The sequence below is a fragment of the Bactrocera dorsalis genome, chromosome 3, assembly GCF_023373825.1.
Source record: "Bactrocera dorsalis isolate Fly_Bdor chromosome 3, ASM2337382v1, whole genome shotgun sequence".
Taxonomy (NCBI): Eukaryota; Metazoa; Arthropoda; class Insecta; order Diptera; family Tephritidae; genus Bactrocera; species Bactrocera dorsalis.
In genome coordinates, this window is record NC_064305.1 from 22334818 (window position 1) to 22357291 (window position 22474).

Consider the following 22474-nt stretch of genomic DNA (forward strand, 5'->3'; position numbering starts at 1 on the left):
TTTTATGAGCATCAGCCACCAATTGATATCTTCATAGATGAACTTACATCATGGGTTATTGAATCAAATATTTCAAACGATTTGGGAAATAAGCTTTTGAAAATTTTAGGCACTAAAATTCCTGGACTACCAAAGGATGTTCGCACATTAAAAAAAACTCCAACCGACGCCCCTACTACTTGCTTAAGTGAAGGGCAATATTTCCATTATGGTCTTAAAGATTGTTTGACAGATTTTCTTCAAACAAAATTACATTCACTAAGTTCAAATGATTTAGCATTAAATATAAATGTAGATGGCTTACCAATATCTAAAAGTTCAAAGAAAAATTTGTGGCCAATTCTGATAAATATTCATGGTACAGAATCTGTGTTAGTTGTTGGAATTTTTGCCGGTAGTTCTCATCCAATATCTGCTAATGAATATCTAAAACCTTTTGTTGATGAAATGAATGATCTTATTGCCAGCGGACTCCAATTTGATTCAAAAAATTATAATGTTAAATGTCGAGCGTTTATTTGTGATGCACCCGCAAGAGCCTTTATATTAAGCATTAAGGGTCATTCAGGCTACAGCTCTTGTACAAAATGCACCCAGAAAGGCGAACGTCAAGAAAACAGAACCATTTTTCCCTTTCAACCACATCCTTCCAGAACAGATGCAGATTTTCGAAATAGAACTGACATACAACATCACAAGCAGCTCAATCCCATCATTTTAGAAAATTTACCAATAGATATGATCAAGCAATTTCCACTTGATTATATGCACGTTATTTGTTTAGGGGTAGTAAAAGTTCTGTTGTTATCTTGGGTGAAAGTAAGAAACATGAACTATTCGTTGCGAAATGAAAAAATAACTTGTTTAAACGCCAATTTATTATTTTTCAGAAGCCAAATTCCACGGGAATTTAATAGAAAAACGCGAGACCTGAATGAATTAGAACGGTTCAAGGCTACTGAATTTCGATTATTTTTGTTGTATGTCGGGCCAGTTGTATTAAAATCTATTTTGGATGAAGATAGATATAATCATTTCCTCAAACTTTCTCTTGCTATTCGAATATTGTTGAATCCGATCGATTGCCAAAGAAATAACTACTGTGCATCACAACTTTTGAATGATTTTGTTTCAGAAATTCCTCAATTCTATAGTTCGGTTCTTTTAACATATAACTTCCATTGCTTAACACACTTAGCTCAAGATGCTTTATTTTTCGGTTCTCTTGAAACGATCAATGCCTTTAAATTTGAAAATTACCTCGGTCAGTTAAAAAAACTTGTTAAAAAAAACATCAACTAGCACCACAATTATACAACCGGCTTGTTGAGAAGAGTTTGCATCCAAAAAAGCAGCAAATCATTTCGGAGAAGTTAGGTCGTTTCAAAAACGGTTCTTTCAATTTTGTTGTTAAAAACGGTTTGTACTTTTCTTTAAAAGCTCCAGATAATTTTTATATGAGTGACAACTTAATCTTTAGAACTGTTTCTATTATTAAAAGTAGTGACAATGAAATCATTTTACAAGGACATCACTTACAAAATTTAAAAGATTTATTTATAACTCCTTTAAAATCATCAGTATTTCATATATATAATACAAACAGCTTAACTTTTTCAAATGTTTTAAGTTCCCATATCCTAACCAAAATAATAAAAGTACTTTATTTACATAACTTTGAAAGTGATTCACATTCCTTTCTTCCCCTAGTTTCACATAATGTCCCTCAATAAATCATACACATACAACTCCCAAGAACCAATAGCCCAAATAAATACCGATGGAGTGCATTTGCAATTTGAAACATCCATCAACCAAAACGGAAATAACCACATCATAGTCGAAGAAGCAGGAACAATTAATAGCTATACACTGGATCCCACATTTTTAGAAGGTAGTCAATATCAATTATTTATTTGAACAATTTTTTTTAATGAAAATGTTTTTTTTGCAGCAATTCAAAGCACCATTGATGCAGCTGTATCCAAATCTATGGAAAGAATCGTCGAGGAGGTAAGAAGCTTGCGGCGAGATATCGCAGAGTTGAGGAATAGCAGAAACAATGTTCCATCAAAAAAGATTATGCCAGCGGAACCTTTAAACACAGTGGAGCAATTTATGGAATTGGAGAGTTTACTCCAGAAGGATGAAGAATCTACTAAATTTGTAAGTAAATATGTATTGACTGTTTGAAAGCTAATTTTACAATTTCCTTTTTTTGAAGAAGTCGGAACTTATGCAAAATATTAAATACACAGGAGCGAAATTCGTCAGAACAGCTTGGCGCTCATTGGTATCCGATGAATGTGCTCAACATTTTTCTTGGAATGGAACGTCAGACAAAAAACCTGTCCGCGTCTTAAAAGTATCTATGGCTATCCGAGGTACTTAATAATAAAACTTAATAAACTTTATATTTACATGTGTACTTATATACTTATATATATTTTTAATTTAAATTTCAGATGTCTTCTTACATGAAGTGAAGGGCAATGACACTGAATATATAAGTGGCACCAAGACGATTTTTCAGTTTGCCAAAAATAGACAAAAACGGAAGCACCAAAATGCAGCAAATTAATTATTTTACCTAACTATTTTTCTATCATTTCATTTTTAAAGAATGTTTTTCAAATTTTAATTTTTAGTATAAGTTTAATTTAACTTATCAATAATTTTTCTAATTTTTAGTATAAGTACATATGTATATATAATAAATAATATTAAATGAATTAAAACTAATAAAGAAAATAATTATATATCTTTAAAAATATATCATGCGATTTATTTTACTACCATTACATAAAATCATTACAACACGTTTACAAATACATTTGAAAATAAACTTACAAGCGGTTGGATATTAATTTAATAAATGCTTACTTTTAAGTTTAAAAATAAGCGATTTTACAAGTATGTGAAAAAGCCCAAAGTAATGTAACGTTTTGGTTCTTTACAAGTCTTTTGTAATTGTTTTGTAATGAAAAACGTAAACTTTTTGTAACGAAAAGGTTTACCAGTGTAAGTTTATTTTAAGTTTATTTACAAACGCGATTGTTTACTGGGAAGTAAATGTGTTCAAATGAATAAGTGATGTGTTAGTGCATATAAAATTGAAAAACATAAGTGCAAAATTAATTTCATATATAGAAAATATGTAATTAAAATATTGCAAATTTTCAACTTTAAACGCGAATATCTCCTAAACAATAAGCTTCCTGCGGCTACAATATATTTCGTATTATATTAGTGATCTGGAGAATCTCCTCTATCCGACCATACCCATTTTATTCCCGAAGTCCTGGGACGGTATACTAAAGCCGACCCGAAGAAAGTTCACGAAAATCGAATTGTGACAAATTAATTGAAAAATTGAAAATGTGGACTGCGCGTCATAAAGTCACAAGGAACTGCTTCGATGATTTGTTAAAAATATTGCAGTCGGAGAATATTTCTACACCAACATCTTCGAAAGGATTTTTACGGCAAGCGACCTGCAGATTGAGAACTGTTGCGCCAGGAAATTATTTGCTATAAGCTAGTTGCTTTTATCGCATTTTATCGGAGTATCGCGATAACGTTGAGTGATGTTGATAAATTTGAAATCGATGTCGGTATTGACGGATTACCTTTGTACAAAAGCTCAAATGTAAGCTTGTGGCCTATATTGGCAAAATTGCATCAAAAAGAAATGCGAAGGTGATGTTGATTGGTGTTTTTGAAATGTGAATAATTATTTACACGATTTTGCTTATGAGCTAAAAACTTTAATGCAATACGGAATGGAAGTCAATGGCAGAAGAGTCAAAGTAAAAGTGCAATACTTTATTTGCGATGCCCCAGAAAGAGCATTTATCTGCCAAACAGTGGGTCACAACTCTCTTCAAAGATGCAGCAAGTGCACACAAGTGGATAAAAAAAATAAACAATACAATAACTTACAGTACTTTGACGGAAAATCTTCGAACTGATGATGACTTTGCTGCAAGAAATAGCGTGGGCCATCATAAAAAAATGGAAAAATCGTGTCTCGAAGAAAAAGGTGTGGGAATGGTCTCCGCTTTTCCTGTTGAACCAATGCACCTTTTAGATCTTGGAGTTGTAAGAAAAATGCTAAAAAGTCTAATTAATGGTCCGATTGTGGGATATCAGTTGACAAAGCAACAGAAAAATATGCTGTCGAAAACTTTGGTACCGTACATACATATCTTACATACCCAATTAATTTGCCAGAAAACGAAGCTTAGATGAAATTGCAAGATGGAAAGCAATAGAGTTCCGACAATTTGTACTATACACGGGAGTGGTTGCTTTGGAAGGCATTGTATCTGACGGTATTTATTATCACTTCTCTTTGTTGCGCTGTGCATACGCATTGCTTTCGTCACAAAAAACCCATGTAAACAATTTAGAAGAAATAAAGCAAATGCTTAATTACTTCGTGCACCTTTTTCCCAACCTTTTATGGAGAAGAAGAAGTGAGTTACAATGTACATTCAGTGCTTTCAAAAATTTCTTGCAAACCCTAAAGCGTTTCTTTAAAAGACCCCGAGAAACATTACAACATAGTATAAATAACTGATAGCAATATGAAAACGTGTTCATAAAAGACAGATACATATGTGGGTCCAAAAGTCAATAGATGTGGAAAGGTTATTCGATTTTATGGAAACGACTTTAATATCAGCGATAAATTACTGGATAATTTTTGCTACCTCAAACCTGGAGTGGCTATACAAATTAGAGGATTATCGAAGAAAGATGATAATGTTTATATGCATGGAAAAGTTTTGAAAAACTGCTGCAATCCTTTTATGGAACCATTGAAACCACGCGGCTGCTTGACCAACGCTGGGCCAGCGTCGGCACTTGTGCGGTTGAAAAGCCTTTTGGGTCAGGATAGATCGCAGGAGATCTAATGATCTATTAGCCGTCAGTAAGGCTAACCTCTCATTAGTGGTGGGACTCTAAACAGGCCACTGTCCCATTGGCATACGTGCGGTAAGAATGGGTATTTTACCGGATGCTGACTGTAGAAGCTGTTTGGAAGAAGATGCGGTAGAAACAAGCCAGCACTTCCTGCTTGACTGTCCCGCGTTTGGAAGGTCAAAACTTAGACACTTGGGGGCGCATACCTTCGAACATCCCACCGAACTGGCGGGTGTTGAAGTTAAGCGTCTGTGTAACTATGTATTGGCTACAAAGCGCTACGCCAATCTATAAGTCCGAACATGGAAGTTCTTTTTCTATGGCCTCACAAAGGACTACATTATTAGTCTATGTGTGATCTTTGATCAGCCATCTAACCTAACCTAACCTATGGTAAGCGAAAGGGGTGATCTGTTACTTTTCGTAGGACATCGCCGTTTAATTTTCATCGGTCGGAGTAAGCGATACAATCATGTTGAATCGTTTACCTTGCTCGCTTACCGATGTCTACCATATCCCGCAGGGCAATTATTGCTGTAGAGGTGCTCTCTTTGCTCTTCAATGCAATTCTTAGTTTCGGATACTATCCAATTTCATAGAAAAAGTCGCAGATCAGATTATCTTGATAGATAAACCTGGGAAAGACTTGACACAGCCGTCTTATACAGACCAATCAGTTGTCTACCCTGTCTTTCTAAGGTATTTAAAAAAGTATTACTATCAAAGATGTCTCCTTTCCTCCACGAAAATAATACAAATTGGATTTCGTGCGAAACATGGCACAATAAAGCAAGTAAATAGAATTACTAACGAAACAAGGAAAGTATTTGAGCACAGGGAGTACTGTTCAGCTATATTTCTAGACGTGGCTCAGGCGTTTGATAAGGTATGGCATGAGGGCCTTTTATACAAGATTAAAAAAATTTTACCTTTAGAATTGTATAAAACAATGGAGTCTTATTTAAACAATAGACAATTTATGGTGAAAACAGGAGATTTCATATCGGATGAAAGACAGATAAGGGCTGGTGTACCCCAGGGCAGCGTTTTAGGCCCAACTCTATACATCATATACATATGTATATAGCAGGTCTTCCAACTGCTAACAATGTATTAACTTCAACTTTTGCGGATGACACAGCTATAGTGAGCCGTAACAACTGCCACATTCTGGCATCAAGAATATTAGCGGAGCATTTAAGTTCTGTCGAAGAATGGCTATCGAACTGGCGAATTAATGTGAATGAACCGAAGTGTAAGCATGTTACATTTTCGCTTAGACCAAAAATGTGCCCGGCAGTAAAGGCAGGTGTGCTTAAATCGGTTGTTAATAGCGGCCACTTCTATTTATAACACGATAATGACCCAAAATACCCGTCTCATCTTGAACGTGCAGGGTTGTTATGGAATTAAAAATAACTCCATAGGTCCGGCAATCACCATACATTAATCCCATTCAAAATATCTGAACCCTTTTGGAAAATCGTATTCGAAAACATCGAATTTCATCAAAATAAGGCCAAAAAGCCGGATTATGGACTTAGTGGGTCAAAATATCCGGAAATAGTACTAGAAATTGAGTGGGGAGCATACATCGATGTCTAGGGACAATAATATTAACAAAATGTAGGCTAAAAACCGCTAAAACTATTGCAATTTCTTTTCATTTATATAAATAATCATTTTTGTACGTAAACTTTTTTGATACAAATTAGGCGCATTTTAAGCTTTAGCATTAATTTCTTTTATTTGTGTACAAAATAAAAAATTTTTGATATGGTATATTTAATGTTAAATATACATATCTTGATATGGATAAAAAAAATCACCAAATATATTCATTTTAAAACAAATAAACGCGTCGTAATTTAATAGAACTAGGTGTATGTAAACTTTATTGGTCCACTGCGCGGTTTATTTTCGTTGGAACCATTATTTTTAAAGTTTTTTTAGAATTGTCTGTACTGTTGCTCGACTCAAGTTTAAAATTTTAGAAATTTCACCATATGATTTTTTTTCTTTTCTTTCTTTTATCACCAAATTTCTTACATCAATTGATATTTCATTTCGCGGAGCCATTATAGCTATTGAAATGTTTAAACCACAACTAAATTCAATATCAAACAATAATCATATTGAAATGAAAGAAAAAGGCTAGCGTTACCTTACTGTTAATATTACAATGTACAAAGTATGAGATTTGAACTGTATGTAGACTTTTGTCAAAGCAATTTTTGGGTTTTTCTTCCATAAATTTGTTGTTTTATGTTAAATAATGGATTTTTTAGTTAATTGCTGTTATAATAAATATTAGAATAAAACTGTATAAATACATTTTTCTAAAAACTTTTTGTACTCTCACATCGAAGAAAACAGGGGGTGTATGTAGACTTTTGTCCGCCACTGTATGTGTACTTCAGGTCACACTTTTGCTATTTCGAGTTGAGATTTTTCATGGTGTGATAGTCTGCAAAACAATTATTTTTTAAAATACATAGGTAGATATCACAAATCATAGAGACAAAGATTACGCAAAGGCGAGTTCAATTTTGCTTCGTTCTGCGCATCTACGTCACGATTGACCAATGTGCGATCAGCTGATTTTATTTTGTTTGTTTTTCTTAGCAACAAGAAGCAATTTTGTATTGCAGGCATGCAAACATGTAAATATCATCAAAAGTTAATATCAATAAAATGGAATTTTAATAAAAGAACCAAATATTTTTAATTGGCATTTACATACCTACATATACATTAATGCAAATAAAAAGTCTGAAAGTTTAATATTTAATTTTTTCATGTCTCAATTTATTGTCTTGTTTAATTTTCTTTTTTTGCTGTACATATTTTCAATTATATTTTTGTTTAAAGAACGAATTCTGAAATACATTCTAGCTCTAAAAAACAGTTATTTTACCTTAGTGCTACAATTTACAGAATTACTTAAATCTAAGTGGTTCTTAATATAATTTGTACAAATATACAATTCGCTGCTATTAACTTCGTCAAATATTGCTTGTAAGGATCTCATGTGCTCCATCAACATATCTGTTGGCCTTGAGAGCCCTCCTTCAGAAAGGTGATCCACCCAAGTGAACGACGAACTATTCTTGGAGTTGGCACAAATTTCGGGGATATCCTTCCCAAGTTTGTGGCAGATATACTCTGCCAAATTTTCAAGACCATCGTTGTTCAGCGTGTCCAAGTCCTCATTTTTTTCAGTTGGGTCAGTGGTATTTAGATCAACTGACACACGCTGAAAAATATTACCTGCAAAAATATAATAAACATACATATGTATATGCGTATAAATAAATGGAATACGTCCCAGCCAACCACGGCTACCCGCTTGTGACAAATATTTCAATACAACTACACATTTTTTCTCTATACACTAACACCAACGCACATTTTCGGGTTATTTTTTGTTGTATGATCACATGTATACGTACGTGAGTGGGTTAAATATTCGCTCGGCCTAAGACACACTCTATATGTTTATCCCCTCGTTTACCACCATGTTACCCACTGATTATTTGGTTTTTTACCCGCTGATGGTTTGCAAGGGTGTTTAGTTAATTTTATACATTACAATTTTATACTAAAATTTTGTCTTTAATTTAAGATTATAATACTATGTACTTTTAAATATTTTGATAATTACCGGTAAGAGATAGATAATTCCCCTCTAAATCCGGGGTATTATCGATTTCTACGTTTCCTTCTTCTGTTATTGCTCCTTCGTTGTGACCAAGTATATACGAACGCAGTCTATACTTAAACTCCTGTCTGTCAGGGTGATCGTGAAGACCGCCTTTTGACCTTATTATTCCGAAGAAATTCTTCAAAACGTCCTGGTTTAGGCGGTAGGTTAAAACGTAGTCAATTTTGTACTGCTGGCGTAAATCATCCAGCAGCAATTTCAAAGCATTATTGCTTTGGAGTATACCTGTAAATCAAAAGTAAAATCAAACGTTAAAGAAAAGAACTTATTAAATATACAGCTAAAGTGTTATACTACAAGACCTTTCTGGAATGGAAGCAATCCAGTTTTGCCAATTACCCTCATTGATGACATCAACTCCGTCATCTGATCCAAAATATTATTTTGGGTGTTCAAAGCCAAACCATAGAGGTGCAAGCGTTCCCTCACTCCATCTTTGTGCACCCTGACATTCATTATGTCGAACCAGTCATTTGTCTACAAAATAAATATTTATTAAATATGAACATTTAATATTTTACATTATACTTACAATTTTAAAAAGCCGATAACATTCTTCCCAATTCTCGTCGCTTAGTAAGCCTAAACTAGCCGCTCGAGTTACAATTGTGTGGGAAAACAATTTTGTGACTAGTTTAACCTTCTGTCTCTCCGCTCCTGTTACACTCAAATGTTTTTGCGAAATTTTATGGGTGATGGAAAGCTCGTTGGATGTAAGTGAAAGTAGCTTCAGAATTATATCCTTTCTGACAACTGTTCCATTAATAGTGAAGCCATTATCAATAAAATGATTTCTTTGAAGTTTTATTAGGTGGGGGAAATCAGCAAAAACCACAATCCTGTCTCCGTTGTGGGAGAACCTAAAAAAGAAAAAAAAATAATAACATAATTAAAATTATTTTATCGTAATTTTTTTAATTGTTTAATGAATGTACCAAGGCTTTTCCACATTTATCTCTAGATCACTATATAACGCTCTATTTGCTCCACCCAAATCGCTTACAATAGCAACAACACTGTATCCGCATTTCTTCACGTTTGACAAAATTTCGAACAATATCTCTTTTGTCATTTTGCAGTCGTATTCGTAGAATACAGGCTGTTTCCATTTACTTATCAAACCTAAAAAAAAACACAAAATATTGTAGAAATAAATTTATTTCATGTAAATTAACGAGGAGTTACCTCTTATCATTGCCACCTGAACGTAGTTAACAGGAGGCAATGTGGAGTCTGTTGATCTGTCGTAGCAAAAAGTCCTTCGTATTTTCATCTCATCAAAACTGAGTGCACAAACTTTTTGCGCCTGTGTTAGCTGAGGATCAACATCAATTTTTTTGGACCACCATTGGAGAGTGCGCACACCTGGTAGAGGAAAGTTGTTTCTTCTCAAGAGTTTATACGCTTTCGGACTCATTGAGTACAGTGTGATCGACTTAGCAATGTCTTCTTCTTTCCAGTTTCGCCCTTTGTTTCCATCTCTTAATTTTTCAATCTACATGTAAGGATCTTTAGTATATCTTGTAACATACATCTTAGAATGGAGGCACTTACCTGGCTGATGATGAAAATGCAACTAAGTTTTTGCTCCAAATTACTCCGGTGAAATTCCGCAGTCTTAATTGAAATCTTAAGGCGTTTAATTTCTGCCAACTGCTCGTTGTTGCACTTATTCAAAGTGCTAACAACATTTTTCTCATCGATGACGACCTCTGCGTTTTGAGGTGCCTCTCCAACCTCGTCGGTTTGAACTATGTCAGCAGCGGCAGCATCTTTCAAGAGTGTATTCAACAACTCTTTTCTGGAACGAGACTTTATCCTTTTCTGCCGTTCATTAGACTCTGCAGGAGCTGTGGTTAATGTGGGAAAAGCGCCAGGTAGCAACTTGGTTGGATTCCGCGAACATAAACCTACAAGTGTTTGGTTTATAAAAGTAAAAAAATTTTAATCAAAATGCTATTATTACCCATTTCAAACTGCAAATTCCTTTCGAAGTCTTCTGGCGCGAAGTGCACTTCACATATGCACGCATTTTTAATGTTGATTTCGTCCGTTCGACGACAAAAATGAACCCATGTTTTTAATAAAGTTTTATCCTTAGGGAAATGGAAAAATCTCCACTTCGTAGCATTATTTTTACTATTGTTATTGGCACAACCGAACACAGCGCAACGCATTTTAAAAAAACGACAAGTCAATCGTGACGTCAACAAAAACAGCTGACAGAAAGCAAACATGCGCATTGCGTAATCTGTTTCTGTATCATTCTTCGGTAGATATTACATTTTACACAAATGGTGCGGCAGCGTGAAGAGCACTTCGGATGACGACATTTTGAGGCGAAGTTATTGTCTACGAATCTCGGCTGATGACCAACATTGTCCAGTCTGGTTTCGGTTTGTGGCTGTGGGATAATCTGGCGGCGTTTCTTTGCGGGAGGCTCATTGACATAGTCTAATTCGTCGTCTGTAACATTCAAACGGGATATTTTAGAGGCACTGGTGCTGTAACGAGAAGTGATTCCAGGAAGTTCAACTATTCCGCCTGCATAGTTCATCATCGCTTTGGCCAGATTAAGTCTGTATGGGAGTAGTTCTAATTTGTCCTAGGTACACAAATGTGCACCACAGAAAATAAGGAAAAGTTACGCGGGTAGAATTAAGAAAAATGTAAAACCTACCTTTTCACACGATAATCCAATACTTCAACTGTAGTATCCACTTTGAATTACCAAAAAAAATGAACAATTGATTTTTTATTGACTTTCAAAGTTACTAAGTAGGCGTCTCTTGCAAAAATTCTCAACTGTCATATTCAAATTAGATAAATACATAAAAAATAAGTGTTTAGGGCCACCTAGTGATAAATAGTGGAAACTTTGATAGCTTTAGAAGAATTTGTAGTACAAACCTTTACCATAAGATGTCACTAAGATGATTAAGTTCAGTGAAATTTAAAGTGCACATACATATGTGTACCCAGGGTCTGAGGAGGTAAATTAAAAATTTATCTATGTTAATTTAAGAATAAACTTCAGTGCATATCACATTTTGTTACATAAAAATACAGTTCATTTTCAAGTTGCTTAAAGATAATAAAAAAAATCTGTCTTTATAGTTGGGATCTGATTTTAGCATTTGCATTTTCATATTCAACTTTTCTTTTAGCAGTTCTATTACTTTGTTGTGTCGTTGCTGCTCTTGAAGCTGCTTTACTGCAGTATCTGCCAAAACTTCTAGAGAACGGTTCATTCGCCGTAAATATGTCAGTGCTTAAAACTCTTTCTGGAGATCTTGTAGCTCCCTAAGTAACGATGCAGCGCTTTCCTTTTCTGATCATCTCTCTCTGTTATGGCTGCTAGCTCTGCTGGTTGACGGCGCATCGTCTGAATGTGTCGAAATTTCCATTTCGGAGGTTCGAGCTGCGTCTTGTGTGCTATCGCCATAATCGTACGTATTCTTTATTCCACTTGTACTCTTTTCCAACCCCGTTAAGCGCACAATTTTCACCTCAAGTTGACTTACAACTTACGTCGTAAACGACATTGCCCTCCCTCTGTGCTCATCATTTCCTTCTTATTGCTAGTTAGCTTGCGTTTGATATAGCACTTCCAGTCAATTCAATCAAATTCAATTAATACCTTATCTTTCTCCATGCATTTGAGTGTTTTGATAGTGGACCAAGTGAATTTAAATTTGATGCTACCTCTTTCCAAAAAGCCTGCACATCTTCTTTAGGACGCTGGTGGAAACCGTTGGCTATATCTAGCTTACTCTCCATCATATCTGCCAATTTTCCATATTACTCTGGTGTTATTGTTTTTGACCTGAAAGCATACCAAAAAACATCATTAGAGCGCAAAAACTGGAAATATCGTGTGTTTTACAACTTGTAAGTACAAGTTTTACTTACATTTTTAGAACATTAAAAAAAAATCACGCAAATAATACAATTTTCGCAGCAAAATAAAAACACATAAAGTTCTCCGCCAACAAAATTGCTACTTAGCAGAACGGAGCTACGATAGAAATGTATGTAGAATTGTAAGTTTCGAAGTTGAACTGAACGAGGACGGAAACGCATGATACCAAAGTTGCCAAACGGAGAAAATTTCAATCCAAGTCGACATGCATGAGAGGGATGATTATTTTTCGCTTGTCTGTTTCACTTAGCTTGCACGGACGACCAGTGTGAAGGCAGTTTTTGTACGTGTTACTTTCTTCGAAACGTTTTAAAATACTGCGCACAGTTGAACGCGGTCTCGAAACAATAGAGCACACTGCCTTTATGGATTTTCCACTAGTTAATAACTTCAAAATTATTTTTCTCTCCTCCTCTGTGGTTTCTTTACCTTTACGACTCATTTTTACTTATTTATTATTTTGACACATTCTCTCACACGGTACAAACTATGATATTGCCAGATACAAATTTTTATGTAAACGCTCCAGCTTCTTTCCTTAACCCTTTCTACTACTGGGATAATACATCACACCAAATTTCTAACTTTCGTATTTTCTTTACTGTGCATGCGATTGTCCATATAATTAGTCCCACAAACAGATTTAAGTGTACATATATTTTTAATTGTAAACAAAAAGATAGCGGTAAATGGATTCAATGGATTCAAAAGAAGTCCTCTTAGCTTCGAATTGTTATGAGCCATTGCTTGTAGACGTTGAGAGGAAGCAAAAAGACGGATCGAAGAAGAAAATTAAATGCCCTACATGTATCAGTGACTATAACAAAATTATGGGTGGGGTCGACTTGGCCGACCAAAAGGCAACCGTTTATGATTTCAATCGCAAATCTCAAAAGTGGTGGAAAAAGGTGTTTTACAAGCTACTAATAGTTAGCGTCACAAATTCATGGATTGTTTATACTGAACATAAGAAGCAAAAGTTATCACTAAAAGATTTTCTGGTGCCCTTTGCTGAAGCAATAATTTTCGAAGGAAATAAAAGGCGTGAGACAATGCCTCGTCGACAGGGAGGAAGAACTCCTAAACGCTCAAAAACTGATAGCCTTAACGTTGGAGATCACTTGCCAGTGGAACAAGAGAAGCGTTGCCGCTGCGTCAGCTGCACTTCACTTGGAATCGAAAGCGAACTAAAATGATCTGCTCTGGCTGTAACAACGCGTTGTGATAAAAATGTTTTGGACCCTTCTACAAATTAAATTAATAGTTACATCTTATTATCTTAATAATAACTCAAATAAATATGAAATTTAATTACAATATAGCTATTTTTCTAAGATTTTATTTATTTCTCAAATTTACAATAGTCGTCAAAAACTCTTATTGGGATTTTATATCCCACAGTAAATGTTTATTGGGATTATATGTCCCAGGATAAAAGGACGATTTTAGGATTTCTGAGTATGCAGGACATAATTTTTTAGCCTCATCTTTCAGTATGAGCAGAAATTTTTGTTGAGACTATTTACGGTTTTCAAATAAAACTCCGTCCCGAAAGGGTTAAGGCCACCATAAGCTTCGTATACAGTAAGAGGCGAATACTTTTGTCCAACCATTTTCTGAACTTTCTGGAGTTTTTAGCTTAAATATTAAAATTTATTATTTTTAATTGGGGTTTTTTTTTATCAAGAATGAATGTATGGAATATAATTTATTGAAATATGTATAACGTAAAAACTAACATTTAGAATATTTTTTTTATAGTTTGAACCTAATTCATGTATAGCATATTCAGTGGCGATTACTTTTGTCCATCTGTGTACATTAAATCAAAGAAAAAGTTGTACAAGTTAATACCACCAGTTCATATTACACCAGATCAAATAGATGAAATCATTTATCATGCGGCAATTCCTGATGCAAAGAAAGATCCCGTATTATATGAAGTGAAGAAAACCAATATGGTTCATGGACCTTGCGGACACCATAATCCCACTGCGGTTTGTATGTCTGTCAATAAATGCACGAAACAGTATCCAAGTACTTTTCTTTAGCAAACACAAACTAGAAATGATGGATATCCACTCTATCGGCGTCACTCACCAGACGACAATGGCAGAACATTTAGAATTCAATTTAGAGGCGTGAGTCTCGAAGTTGACAACACATGGTTCGTACCATATTCGCCACTGTTGCAGTTTGGTGAAATCGCTAAAATACGTATGTAATTACGTCACCAAAGGAAGCAACATGGCGGTTATTGGTCTTGAACGGTACGGTTGATAAGTGAACTGCACTAAAGCGCTTTGTAGGATATTTACTTTTGCAATTCATGAACGTTTTCCGAATGTTGTGCGTCTCGCAGTTAATTTGGAGAATGTCCAAAGAGTGAATTTCAACCCAGGGAATACAGTACAGCCAGTGGAAACAACGCCAGCAACAAAATTAACATTGACGAGTTTTTTCTCAACTTTCGTCAGAGATCCGTGTGCGAGGACACTCGGAAATACCTTGATATTAAACGTAGTATGCATCGTCGAAGAAATAATTACGCAGAAAGCAAGGCCAACCAGTAGATGGACATGCAAGTGTGTTCTCAACTAATATTGTTTTTACCTTCGGTTGCTATTGATTAATGTACGCGGTTCAACTTTATTTGAGTCATTGCTTGCTGTGAATGGTTCGATGTGTGCAAGTTTTGGATAAGTAAGCTAGCAATTACAATTGCTGGAACACGTTAATCACTGGAATGAAAATGAAGTTCGCATACTTTTTGATAAAAACAGCGACATTGTCAAAGACATTTTACAACGTCTTCCCTAAAAATTGGAAATGGTTCAATTTCGGTTGATACTTCCGGTGGTTCGATATCAATTCAATCTTCCCTTTGTCAATTCACGAAAAATGAACTTATCACAAATGTTCGGACATTAGCCAAATTATGCCAAAAATACCGATGTTGTTGACTTCAACTGGAAGATTCAAAGTCAAATTCCGGGAGACTTGCGCTCATACAAATCGATCGATCGTCTTGACTATGAAGACGACGCCGTGAATTATCCTAAATTCCTAAATTCTTTGGACAGGCTTCGTATGCCACCGCATCATTTGCGTCTCAAAGTAGGATCCGTCGTTATTATGTATCCCAATTTTCATGCGCCGAAACTGTGTAATGGAACCCGACTGATTGTGACGCTCCTATCGAATACAAGGGGACAGAATGCTTGATCCTACGAATTCCTTTGAGTTCTAACGATTTGCCATTTCAGTTCAAACGTATTCCGTTTCCAGTGAAAATTGAATTTGAGATGACAGTCAACAGGACCTAAAGATAGTCGCATAGTGTGAGGCATAAATTTGGAAATGCTATGTTTTTCACACGGCCGTAGCGTGCTCACTAGTTGGAAAACCATCTTTTCTGTACACCGGAACAGAAACCGAAAAATGTTGTTTATAAAGCTGCGTTACATTGAAAAAAAAATTAAATGATAAATTTAACATTCTTTTCATTTCAAACTACATAATTTCACGCAGGACAACGGCTGTGGGGTCAGCTAGTAAAATATAAAATATCTTTTAAAATAATGGAAACACTTTCACTTTTAAACAATTAAACTTTGTAATTATCCTACCCTTGTTATATATATTCATCTCATTCTTTTGTCGTTTTACTGAAGTTTCACTTCTATCGTGTGTGAATCGCACACACAATATTTTTATTGATAAGTGATAATATGATTTGAATTCGCGAAAGCGAACATAAACACATATGGTCATTATACAGTGGGCGACCAAAGTCTACGTACGACCCATATTTTTGATGTATTGCTTAATGTAAAAATAGTATAGAAAAAGTAATGAAGCAGTTTTGTTTTACAATACATGCCGTACGTAGACTTTTGTCAATGGTTTTTTTTAGTTTTTTGTGAACAGTTTGTTATGGTTGTATTGGAGTACACTTTTTGTTTTATAATTTCCTAATAAAAATGTAATTAAAACAAAACTGCATCATTACTTTTTCCATACTATTTTTACATTAAGCAATACATCAAAAATATGGGTCGTACGTAGACTTTTGTCGCCCACTGTACATGTGAATATAAGTTTTGAATGATAAAATGTACGATTAATGTACATTTATCACTATTGTAATTTTAAGAAAAAAAATTTAAATTTTAAGTGGGCTTAAATCGGCTTTTAATAGCTGCCACTTCTATTTATAACAGGATAACGACCCAAAACACCCCTCTTATCTTGTACGTGCAGGGTTGTTATGGAATTAAAAATAACTCCATAGGTCCCGCAATCAGCATCCATTAATCCTATTCAAAATATCTGGAACTTTTTGGAAAATCGTATTCGAAATCTTCGAATTTCTTCAAAATAAGACCAAAAAGCTGGATCATGGACTTAGTGGGTCAAAATATCCGGATATAATACTACAAATTGAGTGGGAAGCATACACCTATGTCTAGGGAAAATAATAGCAACAGAAGAAAAACCGCTAAAACTATTGTAATTACTTTTGATTTATATAAATAATCATTAGTGTACTTAAACTTTTTTGATATAAATTATGCCCATTTAGCACTAATTTTTTTTATTTGTGTAAAAAAAATATTTTTATATTCTAAATTTATTGTTAAATATACATTCATACATCTTTTAAAATGGATAGAAAAAAACACAAATTTTATTCATTTTATGACAAATAAACGTGTCGTAATTTAAAAGAACTAGGTCTATAAGTATGTAAACTTTATTGGTTCACTGCAGCGTAAACTAAAAATACTCTCGTTTTTTGCGTAAAAAAAAGTAAACAGCACTGTACATAAAGTTACAATCTATGTATGTACATTAACTAAATGAATATTCATTCTAGTATTTTGTTTACTTCCCTTTAGACTTCTGGACCTCACTTACTCTTCTTGGCGTGTATTCTGTAACATTTTTTGTAAATTCTGGAGAGATTTTGCTCCATTCTTCAATCAAATCCTTTTTAGGTCGTTCAATTCTGAGGAATATGCGTCTAAGGTCACAGCGATACCATAAAATGAATCTGAGCTATAGAATTTTTAAGATAAAAATTCACAATTTTCTCCAATGAAATTTCATGAGGGGACTGAAAAAAATGAATGGTTAAAAAAAAACACTCCAATATACATAAATAGAAAAAATAAACTTTTTTTGATTTCATCTTCAAGAAAGCTATTAAACAAAATTTTGTTACATACATATGTACGTACATAAGTACGAGGTTTGGCAATTAAGTAATGAGACTGATTTTATTGATTGATTTTATTGACGCGCTTGTAGTAAACCTGTAAAATTCCCTTTCTCTTTTTCCGGCATCCCTCCCTTCTCCATTGATAGTAGACGTGTGTTTGTAGTGCTCGTCACGAAAATCAAGAGCAACGCGTCGCGATAAAATTTTGCGCGGGATTGTAAAAGTGTTAGACCGGGAAACCAAACGCTAAATCTCACAAAGGTTGTCTCCGCGCGACGGCATGTAAAACGCGCTGGAATCGTTGTATAGCTGCACAAAGGGACTACTTTGAAGAGGATGGCAGAGTTGTAGAATAATTTTCAAATATGTATACGGTTTTTATGGAATCAGTCTCATTACTTAATTGTCATACCTCGTATACTACATATATAATGAAATTGTTATTTAATAGCTTTCTTGATGATGAAATTAAAAAAGTGGATTTTTTCTTTACGAATGGGTAGTTAAGGTTTTCTGTTTCCCGTTTAAGGGCATAATTTATGTAGAAGCTGTATATGTAGTTAAACTATAAATTGTTAGTTTCCATTGTTTTATTACTAGTTACACATTAAAATTTGCGTGCCAAAGACATTTCTCACTTAAGATGAGGAATGGCCGCTTATTATTGAAGACTGCTACCCCAGATTTAAATTTAGAATTATCTCCACCTACAGCGAAAGTGGAAATGGCTATAGATTATAGTGAAGAAATAGGTGGAATAATTGATCAAAACGGACAGGACAACATTATAGAATTAGGTTGTGAGGATTTTTACCCGATACTTCTTAGCTCTTCTTAATACAACTGTCTCAACTTCAAACATATTACTGTTTACCTAGAGGTAAATCCTTTCAACGAGCATGTCATGAAGAATGTACATATTCTTCCTCTTTAGGCAATTCGAAACTAGTTAGCACTTGGGCATTGTGTAGACAAATACAAACAGATATGTATTTATTTGTCAGAAGGGACCCCTCGAGAAAGAATGTATCGTGAGGAGTTGGACTCTAAATCGCAGGAAATAGAATTTTTACGCAATAAGGTTAAAACTTTAGAAAATAAAATAGAAATTAAAAAAAAAAAAAGAATTTGTCCATACTTGGGCAGGAAGAAAATAGATAAATTGCAGAGCTATGTGGCAAACTTCCTCCACATCTTGCAATCTGTGTGAGGAATTGCCTTAAAAATGCGCCCCGTACCCCGAAGGGCTATAGGTTTGATAGGAAACTGAAAGCTCTAGCTCTGGCTGTTAAATATTTATCACCAATTGCGTTTCCCTCGAACAAGTTGTTCAAGGTTGGCCACGTAACCCTGGCTGCAATTTTATCAGCATTAAACCTTTGGAGTTGAGACGCCGTGGTTTCACAGACGCACAGAGACATGTTTCGATATGCTGTGACGAAATGTCTCTGAAAATCCACCTTCAATATGAGCGAAATAGGGACTGGTTCATTGAGTTGGAGGATTACGGTGATGAAAATCGTACCTCCAGAGTAGCTTCTAGTGTTTTAACACTTTTCGTCCAAGGTATTGGTGGGGAAACTTGAACTTACCCTCTAGCATATTTTTTGTGCACAAAGCTTGCAAAGGAGATATCGTGAAAAAATAAGTATATATTCGAAGCCATTGGTGAACTCCAAAATATTGGATTGCGTCCCTGCCAAATTGTTAGTTACCAAGGGTAAAATTTCGTAAATTTTTCTAGGTTAGTACGGAATAAATATAGACAAGCCCTATTTCGAAGTAAATGGCCCAGAAGTCATATACTTCTTTGATTCGCCACATCTTTTAAAAACTACAGGAAACCGCTTAGAAAATAAAAAAATAAAGTCGTTTTTGATGGGCGGATATCGTTCATATATGTACCCATAACGACATTAGTTGCACCCATAAATTACCCTCGGCACATATTTCTCCTGAACCTTTTGAGCGTGCAATTAAATTGAACGATGCATAAATAAGTGAAATTAGTGAGATATGTATATAGAACAAACAAAAGTGGAAAAAGTTTAATATAAATACTGGGGAATGTTTAGTTTAGTATCTCATTTTGAAGAGGTTTTGCGCAAAGGGGGAGGGGGCGGGGGGCTTGCTACCCACCTCATTTGAAAGGTAATGAATGGAACTTTTGAAAAATACCACCCTTCCCCCCTAGGACCCCGGGGGGCTCCAGTGCAGCCTCCTGAAAATGGTGTAAAATCGTAGTTTTTCCATACAATTTTCACTAATTATTATAAAATTTTTACGCATAGAGTGACTCCATGTTTATTATTTTTATTATTTCAATGAATTAAAGTGGAAATCCACTTTATTAAATAAAAAAACACTGAAAATTAAAAATTGTATATGTATCGGTAATAATGCATAAGTAGTTGAAGTACCAAGATAACCCAACCCACCAATTATACAAGACCCCCTAAATAATAAAATTGGGTTTTCATTTGTATGTTTTATTATACTCTCGCAACAAAGTTGCTAAAGAGAGTATTATAGTTTTGTTCACATAACGGTTGTTTGTAAGTCCTAAAACTAAAAGAGTCAGATATAGAGTTATATATACCAAAGTGATCAGGGTGACGAGTAGAGTTGAAATCCGGATGTCTGTCTGTCCGTCCGTCCGTCTGTCCGTCCGTGCAAGCTGTAACTTGAGTAAAAATTGAGATATCGTGATGAAACTTGGTGCACGTATTTCTTGGCTCCATAGGAAGGTTAAGTTCGAAGATGGGCAAATCGGCCCACTGCCACGCCTACAAAATGGCGGAAACCGAAAACCTATAAAGTGTCATAACTAAGCCATAAATAAAGGTATTAAAGTGAAATTTGGCACGAAGGATCGCATTAGGGAGGGGCATATTTGGACGTAATTTTTTTTTGGAAAGTGGGCGTGGCCCCGCCCCCTACTAAGTTTTTTGTATATATCTCGGAAACTACTATAGCTACGTCAACCAAACTCTATAGGGTTGTTTCTTTCAGGCATTTCCATATACAGTTCAAAAATGGAAGAAATCGGATAATAACCACGCCCACCTCCCATACAAAGGTTATGTTGAAAGTCACTAAAAATGCGTTAACCGACTAACAAAAAACCTTAGAAACACTAAATTTTACCGAAGAAATGGCAAAAGGAAGCTGCACTCAGGCTTCTTTTAAAAATTGAAAATGGGCGTGGCGTCGCCCACTTATGGACCAAAAACCGTATCTCAGGAACTACTCTACCGATTTCAATGAAATTCGGTACATAATGCTTTTTTAACACCCTGATGACATGTACGAAATATGGAGGAAATCGGTTCACAAACACGCCTTCTTCCAATATAACGCTATTTTGAATTCTATCTGATGCCTTCTCTGTATAGTACAATATATACATTGGGAACCAAAATAGAAAAATATGTAAATGACGGATAATGAAATCTCGATTATCACTTTATCATGCGAGAGTATAAAATGTTTGGTGACACCCGAACTTAGCCCTTCCTTACTTGTTTTTATTTTGTGTTATACACATATGTATTTAATAACACCCAGTAACGCAATAAATGGGTCTGTATGTTTTTTTTGGATTTCCCGCCTCCATAAAAATTCCACTATAACATCAGCAAAGTTTGCCGGATTATTATAGTTATCTTTGTAAAAGAATCTTTTTACTACACGCCAATGCGACTCTATTCTTTGAGTGTGTGTGCCATCCTCGGCGACGAATGGATTGCCAGGGTCACTATGGTTAACCTTTTCATGGTTGTAACCATACTCCGGGAGGCATTCATATGCGCGCCAAAAATCGGTCCTTATGGTTGTTCCTTCGTGAACATGTTTACGAATAAGAGGGATGAGGACCTCAGCGGAACGTACATTGTCAGAGCATACCTCCAGTCTGAGGTCCTCACTGCCATCCTCTATCATTCCCAGCACCCAATGCCCTTCTACGCGTCTTCATGAAAAATAGAAAAGTATTTGAATAAACATAATTGCATTATATATAAATTATTATTATTACCTTTGTTGTATTTGCGTTTCCCGAATTTACTTTCGTCAATCTGCACTACCTTACCTGGACCACCAATCTTCCCTTTGAATTCTTGGTGGTCTAACTGAAATATAACTACCGCTTCCCTGCAGTAGCTATACCAGTCGGAGATAGTGGCAGATGACAGTTTCTTTCCAACGCTCACATAATTTTCCCTATAAATACCTTCCCGAGTAAAATACATTATGTAAAACACGTGGGGAAAGCTTATTTTGACGCCTTCAAACCACGTGCCCGCTGCCCTTGAAATAAGGGACTTCGTCCTACAATTGCCCCTAGAGCATTTAAAATACCCTACGTGGCGTTTGTGCAATGCCATTTGAGTTTTGTGAATGACACAAAGCCGACTTTTTGGCAACAGACCGTATACCTCGGCAAATAATACGAATAATTCATGTGAGCCCAAGTATTTGACCATTTGTGCTATATTCCACTGCTGTATCATCGTAGCATCACGACACATTGCTGCTGCAGCGCTCGTGGATGGAATATCATCATCTTTGAAAAAAATTAGATATTATTTTATATAATACTGTTTTCAAAGAAAATTTCAAAGCTCCCTGAAAAGCGCGGCAGGCGAAAATTTGGAATAAAAAATCGCGCGAAAGT

The 22474-nt window shown here is 35.2% G+C and overlaps 1 protein-coding gene across 1 annotated transcript; it reads right to left on the reverse strand.

Moving 5' to 3' along the window:
* Window positions 1-21336: 21336 nt before the first annotated feature.
* LOC125777304 (uncharacterized) lies at window positions 21337-22428 on the reverse strand. Its single transcript, XM_049451745.1, has 2 exons — window positions 21836-22428; window positions 21337-21773 (listed from the first exon to the last, which is right to left on the reverse strand). The coding sequence occupies exons 1-2, from the start codon at window positions 22326-22328 to the stop codon at window positions 21337-21339; spliced, it is 930 nt and encodes a 309-aa protein (XP_049307702.1). The 5' UTR covers window positions 22329-22428.
* Between the last annotated feature and the right edge of the window lie 46 nt (window positions 22429-22474).

Excerpts from the sequence above, each read along its gene's own strand:
- LOC125777304 (XM_049451745.1), bottom strand. The coding sequence starts at position 22,328 with ATGTGTCGTGATGCTACGATGATACAGCAGTGGAATATAGCACAAATG. Across the intron at positions 21,774-21,835 it reads GAAACGCAAATACAACAAAG|GAAGACGCGTAGAAGGGCAT; the intron begins GTAATAATAATA and ends TCTATTTTTCAT.